General features: G+C 36.3%; 1 protein-coding gene across 1 annotated transcript in view; it reads right to left on the bottom strand.

Moving 5' to 3' along the window:
- The window catches only part of LOC306878344 (mdm2-binding protein-like), a 35,014-nt gene extending 23,967 nt beyond the window's left edge, over nucleotides 1–11,047 (bottom strand). Inside the window, exons 1-12 of the mRNA XM_079430627.1 lie at nucleotides 10,871–11,047; nucleotides 10,704–10,784; nucleotides 10,529–10,602; nucleotides 9,807–9,949; nucleotides 9,553–9,611; nucleotides 9,238–9,379; nucleotides 9,002–9,116; nucleotides 7,710–7,832; nucleotides 5,220–5,314; nucleotides 2,721–2,787; nucleotides 2,406–2,523; nucleotides 2,044–2,211 (exon numbers count right to left, since the gene is read on the bottom strand). Coding sequence (XP_079286753.1) covers nucleotides 2,044–2,211; nucleotides 2,406–2,523; nucleotides 2,721–2,787; nucleotides 5,220–5,314; nucleotides 7,710–7,832; nucleotides 9,002–9,116; nucleotides 9,238–9,379; nucleotides 9,553–9,611; nucleotides 9,807–9,949; nucleotides 10,529–10,602; nucleotides 10,704–10,784; nucleotides 10,871–10,934 — 1,249 coding nt within the window. The 5' untranslated portion in view covers nucleotides 10,935–11,047. The remainder of the gene's footprint in view (nucleotides 1–2,043; nucleotides 2,212–2,405; nucleotides 2,524–2,720; nucleotides 2,788–5,219; nucleotides 5,315–7,709; nucleotides 7,833–9,001; nucleotides 9,117–9,237; nucleotides 9,380–9,552; nucleotides 9,612–9,806; nucleotides 9,950–10,528; nucleotides 10,603–10,703; nucleotides 10,785–10,870) is intronic.
- Between the last annotated feature and the right edge of the window lie 190 nt (nucleotides 11,048–11,237).

Genomic DNA, 11,237 nt, shown 5'->3' on the forward strand with positions numbered 1-11,237 from the left:
TCGCGTTGTACTGTTGTCACATTTTACCGGTTGCGCAGCAATTTGGGAAGCACTGCCACCTCCAGGTGCATTTCGCAACTGCAGCATATGAAATACCGAATTGAGCAAAATTATATCGTACCGTTTGAAATTTAATATATACCGGTACTTTTCCAGTACCAGTATACCGTGCATCCCTACCACACATGTGGCTCTGAATTTATCACTTGATCTCAGAATTAAAATTAAAAAATTATAATAATTTAAAAGTTTTAAAATGATAAAAATTGTGTTCACACAATTATAAGATTCTAAACAAGTTTTTCTTCATTTTGTTTTGTTGAACATGTTAACTGTCAGTCCCACTTTTTAAGCATAGACCTGAAAATGACATTTAAAAACTTAAATCGTCTCCTCTGCATCACCCTGGCATCATTTTGGAGAGGATCACATATAAACAACGTATTATTGTGTATGCTTTAATCTCAACGTTAATAACGTATCCGCGTACATACGTTGCTTACATATGTGATACTCTCCAAATTGGCGCTATAGGGTGATGCAGAGGAGACGAATTATTCAATAAAGTCATTTTTTGGTTTTCTTTGCGCACAAAAAGTATTCTTGCAGCTTCATAAAATTACGGTTGAACCACTGATGTCACATGGATTATTTGAACAATCTCCCTGCTATGTTTCTGAGCCTTGATCGGCAAGGTTCCTAACTGTCTATGGAGGGTCAGAGAGCTCTCGGAATGCATCAAAATAACTTAATTTGTGTTCCGAAGATGAATGAAGGGTTTGGAACGACATGAGGGTGAGTAATTAATGACAGAATTTGCATTTTTGGGTGAACTATCCCTTTAATACTATATATAAAAGTGAAACACGAAAAAGGAAGAAAAAAGCCCTGATGGCAATTTAATTTGACTGGCTTGTGGCAAGCTGCTTATAGAAAACTCCCAGGTACCAAGCATCTCTTCAGAATCCATTCAAAGAGAGTTGGAGTGTTCTTCACAATGCAGTTTCTCAGAAAAGCTCTTGTATGAGCTCAACATGCTTTTTTTGGGGTTCATTGTTAGTACCAATGCCGAAACATTGTTGCCATGTTGGGCACCGCCATTAACAACCACTCACTTGTTTGTGTCTTAAGTTATCAAGGTTGAGTTATGGATATAGCACAACCTTCTAAGCTCCACGGGAGGCTCTGAGCAAACCCACACATTCTCTGATCTCAAGAGCAGTAATTTACCGTAACAAAGCTCTCCAGCGGTGGGCTTCAATACAGCCAGTCTCGCTATACAAAGAAGAGCTATTAAGAGTAGTAGTTAACCACAAACCACCTGATTACACGAGTAACAAATAGATGTTAATCTATGAGAAGACATGGCAAGTCAAGAAATGATATATGAAATAGCCAAACGAGTGTTTCTTTCAAATTTGATTACACTGCAAAAAGGGAAAGTGGGAAAAGGCATGGGAAAAATATACTTTGGAAGGAAAAAGGCATGTCCTATGTCCATATCATGTTCCAGAGTTTGTTTCCTTGGATATTTGTCCAAGACTAAATGTCCTCAGTTGCTCTGTTGACAAAGAAAGGGTCTAAAGCTTTTACCCCCATGAAGTCTGAAGCCTAAAATGCAAAACTGCTAAAAGGAACAACATGAAACATGACTACAAGTCTAGGACTGTGCTACTGTATTTCTAATTCAGTGTTTGTAAATTCACATAAATTAGAAAAAGTGATGTTCCTCATTTCTGAAGCTCAGGACTGTGCAGTTCTGGACTATATTTTCTCATCGGTGTCATCTTGGCAACATCTAGGTGGCCTCAGCCACTGCTGTGAAAGATGAGACTGTTGTATGGGTTTAATCTGGCTGTAATAAATGCGGTTTCTGGAATGCCACAGGGCCAACTTACTTTAGAAGACCTGTATTAGTCCTCTCAATCCAACAGTACACATTGATTTATGACTATGCTCAAATATCCAGCTCTAGGCATACTGTTGCATCTGTGCATATTCATGCTGCCATCGACTGTGCATTTAAATGAATGGTAATCATACCTGAGGAAGGTGGAACTTTTTCCCTGATGAGGGCATTAAGCGTTGCCAGGGCAGTAGCTCCATTGATCTGACTGGCCGTGTGTATCATTCGCGCTGTGCAGTCTGACTCCGCCCCCTGCACCAAGAAGAGGTAGCGGCCTCTTTCACCTTTTACCTCCACATCAGGCACTACAGGGATGAATAGTTAATAGCACGCTAGCAAACACACAGAAATAAAAGTAGGCAACTTCATGTCAAGAGTATAATTTTACAACGCGAGATGTCAGCACTGGGCGGCACATGAGGATGAGCATGGTGCAATTATACATGTTAACAGCCTTTAGAACAAAGTACAAAGCTGTTTTATTAAACGCTGCTCATACCAGGTATGTCCTTGGGGCGTTTGGAAATGAAGTCTCTCCATTTGCAGGAGCTGAGCTTGGAGGCCGCTGGGAAAGTCTCCGAGCTCATCACACAGGACAGAGAAAACAAAGCTCCCACCTGCAACAGGAAACACTTTTTGTCTTTGTTGCCCCAGTGTTCCAGCTCTGGGAAATAAGTTACTGGATGCAAGTTATCAGTTTCTGACTATCCGTCTCAGAGGACTTTGACAGCTTTGGCTGAATCTTAGCGGGAGAGGGTATATATCTGGCCCGGAAGACAATAATTGGTGATGATTATGTTGGAGTTGGTCTTACCTCTCCACGCAATGTGCACAGTTGGTCCAAGAGTAGCTTGGCTTTGACAGATTTAGAAGTCAAACCACTGTAGATGAATGTCAAGGTGTGAAACAATACAAAGAGGAAAATGACAGTGCAGTTTACAGTATAAACAGTCACAAGGAACATGCCATCTCAACAATCATTAGCTCTCAGTGCAGAGTTCACCGCGTGACATTGAAAGAAACCTGGTACAATTAGTAAATGGGTGACTGTTTTTTAAACATTCGTATACACTACCGTTCAAAAGATTGGAGTTGGTAACTTTTTTTTAATGTTTTTGAAAGAGGTGTGTTGCTCACTAAGGTTGAATTAATGTAATTGAAATACCATAAAAACATTAATATTGTAAAATATGATTACAACTTAAACCTTTTCTATTTTAATGTATTTCAAGAAACATTTCTTACTATCCTTTATAGGGATACTTTCATGAATAAAACGTTCAAAAGAACAATTTATTTCAAATAGTAATCTTTTGTAACATTATTAATGTCTTTACTGTCACCTTTGATAAATTGCAACCTTACAAAATATTACTAACCCCAAACTTTTGAAGTTGCTTCGGATAAAAGTATCTGATAAATGCATAAACGTAAAACAGATTATGCGTCATTAATTTTTAAAGCTTTCAGAAAATCAACCATATACAGGTGCATCTCAGAAAATTAGAATATGGTGAAAAAGTTATTTTTTTTCTTGTAACTTATTTCAAAAAGTGAAACTTTCATATACTTTAGATTCATTACATGTAAAGTAAAACACTTCAAAAGCTCATGAAAGTCAAAATCCAGTATCTCAAAATATTAGAATATTTACATTTGAGTTTCAATTAATGACCATCCCTACAGTATAAATTCTGGGTATCTCTTGTTCTTTGATACCACAATAATGGGGAAGACTGCTGACTTGGCAATGGTCCAGAAGACGATCATTGACTCCCTCCACAAAGAGGGTAAGTCACAGAGGGTCAATACTGAAAGGGGTGGCTGTTCAAAGAGTGCTGTATCAAAGCATATTAAATGCAAAGTTGACTGGAAGAAATTGGGTAGGAAAATGCGCACAAGCAACAGGGATGACAGCAAGCTTGAGAATATTGTCAAGCAAAGCTGATTCAAACACTTGGGAGAGCTTCACAAGGAGTGGATTGAAGCTGGAGTCAGTGCATCAAGAGTCACCACGCTCAGAGATCTTCAGGAAAAGGGCTACCAAGCCACTTCTGAACCAGAGACAACGTCAGAAGCATCTTACCTGGGCTAAAGAGAAAAAGAACTGGACAGTTGCTCAGTTGTCCAAAGACCTCTTTTCAGATAAAAGTAAATTTTGCTTTTCATTTGGAAATCAAGGTCTGGAATAAGACTGGAGAGGCACAGAATCCAAGCTACTTGAAGTCCAGTGTGAAGTTTCTGAAGTCAGTGATGATTTGAGGTGCCGTGACGTCTGCTGGTGTTGGTCCATTGTGTTTTATCAAGTCCAGAGTCAATGCAGCCGTCTACCAGGAGATTTTGGAGCACTTTATGCTTCCATCTGCTGACAAGCGTTATGGAGATGCTGATTTCCTTTTCCAGCAGGACTTTAGCACCTGCCCACAGTGCCAAAACCACTTCCAAATGCTTTGCTGACCATGATATTACTGTGCTTGATTGGCCAGCCAACATGCCTGACCTGAACCCCATATGGAATCTATGGGATATTTTCAAGAGAAAGATGATAAACAGTCGATCCAACAATACAGACGAGCTGAAGGCTCAATAGTGCCTCAGCAGAGCCACAGGCTGATCGCTTCCATGCCATTCCTCACTGATGCTGGAGTTTGTGCTAGAGGAGCCCTCACCAAGTATTGAGTGCAGAAATGAACATACTTTATAGAACTTAACTTTTCTGTTTTGCAAATCCTTTTTTTGATTGATCTTAGGAAATATTCTAATATTTTGAGATACTGATTTTTGACTTTCAAGAGCTGCAAGCTCTAATAACAAAATTAAAACAAAAACTTTTGAAGTGTTTTACATGTAATCAATCTAAAATATATGAAAGTTTCACTTTTTGAAATAAGTTACAAGAAATTTTTTTTTACTTTTTCACCATATTCTAATTTTCTGAGATGCACCTGTATGGCAAAAAAAGGTAAAACAAATCATGCAGTACTATCTACAGGCACCACCTCTAATAAAAAAAAAGATTGGTTATTTATACAAAAAGGCAAAATTCAGGTCCATTTTCATAGCATTTTTGAGAGAAACAAATGATATTCATTCTGACTGGTCAGTTTATGAATAGAAATAGAATCTATTGATTTTCTAGCATTTTTACAGTAATTTCATTTAACCTTTGCAAAGGTGAATGATTACGTAGCTAAAAGAGATATTCAAATAAAACATATCTATGCATTATGTGCATTTACAATTATTGTTTGTGTTTATGGATAAAATGCACTAATGGCCATTTTTGGAGCCTTTTGCCTTTTGGGAAAGATACAGTTCAAACTCTGCGCTGGAATGGAGAAGAATTGGGAGATCTTTGACTCTGACCAGCTGTATCAGTTCCAACACAGGCTGGTAACACTGAAATACCTAAAACACACAAAACCAAGCATGTTTTCCAGGGTCATAAAATATTTATGTTCAGAGAGAAATTAACAATTTGTGTCTTTGAAAGTTGTTACTGTAAAAAACACACACAGGCATCATGTGCTAGTGACTGTAGGTTCTGTCAAGTCAGTAATGCATTATTCAAAACAAGGGAAAAGCAGAAAGGGAGGAAGAGGACCAAAGAAAAACATTAGATGACCAAGCAGTTTCAACCAAGCAAAGGGTTATGTGACCAACAGATTAAAGTGTTACTGGCTGTGACAGCAGCTGGCTAATGAAAAGAAACAAAAAAACGGCCCTTTACGGTTTATTTACCATTAGGAGAGTAACAGTTAAAGCTGTTTTGGGGCCGCTGGGTGCTTGTGCCCCTGAGTGTTGAAACAAAATCAGCTTTGTGTTCAGACAGGACTAAACCAGAGCTTTTGGCCCGGAAAATGAGAGGCTGAGAGGGAGCTGGCAACATTTCTAACTCTTTATCAGCTCTTTCAGCTTCTATACAAGAGAAGGCGAGCAGAGAAAGAGGAAGTCGATCTGAAGAGATGCTCCATTATTCAGTAGTTCTGGGCCCACAGAAAAGATGAGTTCGATGCAACATGGTGAAATTAGTTCAAAGCTATATTTTAAGTAGTCTTAAAAATACTGTTACAAATCCATAAGAGTTACGGGATGGAAAGGAAGATGATAACATCATGTTAACAATTAAGATATAAGGGTCCGTCAAATCAAATCATGTAATTTTATCAGTATTTTCACAAGTGTTTATCAGAGAATCAGGGTGTTGACCAGTGATTTTGCTATACGGTTTATACCACGGTAGATACATTTGCAGGGCTGCTTCACATTATTTACATGTTGGAGGAATGAAGAAAAAATAAAATGCATCCCAATCAAGTAACTAAACTCTGTTTCTACAACAGCATTACAACTTATTAACGAGCACTGAAGCATAAACAGCTAATTCAACCAGCTATTTTACAAAAGCTTTGAATCAGACTGCTGGAAACTCTAATATTAGTTTCACTGCTGACTTACACAACATAAAGTTGAGAAATTTTGAATATTATCAACTTGATTATATATAAAATTCCCTCAATTATCCAAAGATTGCCAGTAGTGCAGTATCATATAATAACCATTTTTTTAAATTTACATCAAAAATAGATATATTCTAACACAAAGGCCCCCAAAAGTATTTGTACACACTTAAAAAATGTGTGATTGTCTTTGCATTACATGGAAAATATTAAACTAAGTGAAGTTTGTTTTAAATAAATTTAACAAATGCACTTTAAGAAACGCATTTCACCAAAAATGATCAAATGCTAAGAAATATTGATCAAAATTAGGATAAAATATTTTTACACATGGTGTCAAATGTTAGGTCTTCATTTTTGCAGAGAAAACCATTTGCAGATGCCATTTTGTATATTCTGTATATAATGCGATGATAATCAGACACTTTAAAAAGCAACTCAAGTTGCCAATTATTTGTTTCCAAGGTTACCGTGATGTATAATTACCATATTATCATACCTTCACATTACAGTATTAGCTTTTGTAATGAATTACTGAAAGCGGTCTGAATGAACGTTTGCATATAAGTGCTGTCATCTCTCATCAGAGATGTACAGTCGTGGTGGCAGATGGGAGGTAATGTCTTACTCATTCTGACACGGAGGAGAATAGCATTTTCATATTGATTGCAGTGCCCGTAACAATAATAAAGTTCATAAGTACTGCGGGCATAAAATAAAAAGAGTTAATGGTACTAATCAGCATAGAGGCAGTGTAAACAGACTGTGGGGTGTAATCGGCTCTGTTGGAGGGGCTGAAGTCTCCACTACCGCCACTGTGATTAATCTAGAGCGGAAAACTCATTACGATTACATTCCAAACGCTCACTTTTATGACAGAACGACAGCGTAAGAGATGCAGTGAGAGAGGGAGAGAGAGAGAGCAAGAAACAGTCAACATAAAAATTTTGAACGCCTCTTTCATAGGGCCACAAATGCACTAGATAATTTTAATCATCGTGTGAAAATTTTCAGCAGGATTGTTTGATATGAAGCTTCTAATATTAATATGAGATCTCATTCCCATTTATCTCAGTAAGAAACTCTCATGGGTGGCACCAACTCCAAATGTGCCACCTGAAGAGTCACAAATGTAGTTCACAAAAAATTTATTTTATAATAAACGTTCACAACTTAAAACCTCAGCACTAGTATTATAATAAAAATTTAAAACCAAAACAAAAAAATATGGAATATTATGAACCGATTTCTGGAGCAGAAACTGAAGTGTTTTAGTGTCAAACAAATAAAGAATTTTCCGTTTTTGTAAAAAACTCAGTAATTGTAAGAATCCGTTGAATCACCTCTTGCTGTAGTTTATGATCAGTGTGGCATTGTGGGTCTGTGTGAGAATACAGTGCATCACTCCAGCGATTTCTCCTCTGAGCTCTCAAACAGAAACCCTCAAACGTCAGATCAGAGACAAACTGAAAATAACACAAGAAAGCCATTCAGAATGAGCTGAAGAGAGATTTACAAGTAAAAAAACTTCACAGCAATACTTGTCCTGTTTCTACAACACAAGAGTGATAAGACACTAATTTATGCTCAAGCATAAATAGATCAATTCTTCATTTCTGAGTCAAACAATCTTCTAAAATACATGAGATAATGGAGACTGTAGTTCTCAGAGTAACACTGACCGGCTCTCTGAGCAGCATGACCCAAACTGAGTGAACTTGAAATCCAAACCCTTTCATATCAATGATCTTTGTATCAGCATCAGGCTCATTAGCTGTATTAATGCTTTTAATTCACTTGTAACCCAGAAGTACCAGAATCTTTACTGGTCCTGCTATCTTTTTTCAAAGCACACATTTTGCAGTATAACAGCTCTCTTCTCGCGAAGACATAAAATTTCCCTGCTCAGAATTTCCCTCAATCAAATAATTTTCTTTAAATCTGCATGCTTACTAAGTCTTTCCATCTTTGTATTTACAGTTTCACAAATCAGTAGAAGTTACTGTTCCCTCATACATCATTTCTAGCAAGTGTTCGCCCTCTGCTGGACATAAGAATGTCTACAATTGCTATTTTTAAATATAAAAATAGCAATTGTGTGTGTGTGTGTGTGTATATGTATGTATATAATTATTTTTTTAAGCACTGCTTTCTAATCCATTAGACAATTATGAGAAAGCAATTCATAGGTTGATTTTGTGGTGCACAGTGTTATTCTAATGTTACTTATATATTATAGTATTTATTAAAAGTTTGAATTTTAATATTTTATCAACATTTGTTTACATTGTAGTAATTTATTTATTTTTTTTTTTTTTTTTTTAAGTATATTTCAGTTTTAGCTCCATAGTTTTTGTATCTTTATTTACTATCATTTCAGTTAGCTGTAGTTGAGCTTTTCATCGAATGTCAATATTTAGTTTTATTTACAAAAAAATATATATATTTTAATAGTTTATTTAATAGTTCATTGATCCGTGAGATTGAGGAGGGACTATTTGTTTGTCCAACCAATGGCAAACAGCAAGAGCCTCTTTAAAACAGTATTTCTGCAATTATACAGAATTAACCTCATAAATGTCTTTGTTTTATTACACATATTTAAACAAAGGGGCTTTAGATCAGTATAATGTACCTTTTTCTCTTTAATGTGAAGTCCACCTCTCCAGATCTCTCTCCCATCCACAGAGCTGTCGATCACTGATGGAGAACACAAGCGGGCATCTAGGTACATGGCTGCTTTCTGCCACCTTTATAGTGAAGAAAAAAAGAGACACAGGGCCATTAGGCATAGCAGAACTCATAAATAGAAAGGACAGGTCTATTATCTCAAGAACTGTGATATTATTACTGGAGAATATTGCATTTTACCCTGAATTGTGTTCAGTGACCATGATCATCTGTGCCGAATGCCATGCCCTCATGTGCTTCAAAGAGCCAATCACAGGCAACATATCCTTCAACCCCGCCTCCTCATCCACACACAGAACAATCACATCGAGCAAAGACTTCCCTGCGATCAAGAACAAATATTACATCAATACAATACAATAAAAAAGCATAGTAACACTATGATAACATTGTTAGCTGTTAGCAAATAATCTCAAATATGTAAAACAAAATAAAGAAAATATTACTATGATAACTTTATAATGCCCAGAGCCATTTAATATTATAAAATAGTACCTGGAGGAGGAAGTTTGTCTGCTAACTGATGAAGACCTTCAGCAGCCTCTTCAAAGAGTCTATCATGATAGTCAATCATTATGAAAAAATAAACACAGAAAGTAAATGGAAGTAAATGTAAATAAACGTGTCAATAATCAACTTATGAATTACATCAACTAATCCCTGAAACATGATTAATTCTTTGGTCCAATAAGGTTCTTTAGTTTGAGATATTATGGGGCGACACTACAGTATCAATCGCAATCTCTCACTCTGCGTGGGATGGGTTCTCTGTGAGCACGCTCTGTTCCTCTTGCTCCTGAAGGGCAGCGATGCAGGTGTCTAAAGCAGATGGCTCTGATTCCTCACTGTCACTGCGCTGGGAACACAGATCCTCCCACTCTGAGCTGCACCACTGGAAATACACAGTAAAGTGTGTGTGTGGATGATCAGAAGCACTATACCAGGGTTTTTCAATTTTGTATACGTCACAGACAACTACGTATGATCATCCTCATGCAAATGACCCCATCCTAAAATTTAAAAGGAAACTATATACTTTCATTTATAAAGACCCAATTTATACTAATTAAAATTGTTATAATATATACTATACTTATATGCTATACTATAAAATATTCAGAAAATATTTAGTTTCTAATAGGTTAAAACAAATTCTACTCACTATAGGACTCAGCTGTTAGATGCATATTCATTATTTATTTTAATCCGATTTTTATTATTTATTCATTTTTTATTTTGAATCAAATTTTACTGTTTACATATTTAATCTATTTATTTACTAAAATTGAATTTTTATTTATATGTATTTTAATTGTTTTATATTTAATAATAATAATACATTTTTAAACACCCTTCAATTAATCTACATTATTACTTTATAACCTAAGTTTGTCAGACCCAGTTCATGTCACTTGTAACCAATCAAATGTGAAAGTGCACTAACCAAGAAGCAAATATGCATGTTAATTACCTGTGTTGTACCATAACTGGCTTGAATGGCAAAGTACCATCTCTGTGGTCCAGGACTACCACTCAGAGAGCAAGCTAAATTAATTTAAACAAGCACAAAGTCAAACGTCACACCAAAACTTATGGAAAATGAGAGGCAAATAAGGTTATAGTAAATAAACCTAACTTAACGTTACCTGGAAATGGAGGAATGCGCGTTAAATCCGAATTAGAAAGATTCTTGAGGTTATCAAACACTTTTTTGGTTTCATCAACCCCTGCAATAAATCCAATGCATGTCAAAACAGCAACATATAGCCAAAGCAGAACTTCTGAAAATTATTGATATATGGCGTCCTCTTACCGTTGAAAGAGCCCTCTTTCTTTGGCTCTACGTTGATTATAACAACTAGCACATATCTGTCCATAGCTGTATGCTGCCGTGTTCATGTGAAATAATGTTAACTTGTTGCAGCACCACACAGACTCCAGAACAAAACTAATTTACGCGCGTTTACGACCAACACGGACGTTCGAAGATGACGCGCGCGCTACCAACAAATACAGTCGGTAGGAACAGATTAAAACATGCTCATAAATAACAATACGTGGCGATGGGGTGAACTAAACACACATTAAAATCACATACTTAGTTATTCAAATTACATTATCAAAGTAAAATATTCTGAGAGCATTAAAATTATAACTATGGAATATGGAACCACATTTTC

The sequence above is a fragment of the Barbus barbus genome (assembly GCF_936440315.1).
Source record: "Barbus barbus genome assembly, chromosome: 12".
NCBI classification, from domain to species: domain Eukaryota; kingdom Metazoa; phylum Chordata; class Actinopteri; order Cypriniformes; family Cyprinidae; genus Barbus; species Barbus barbus.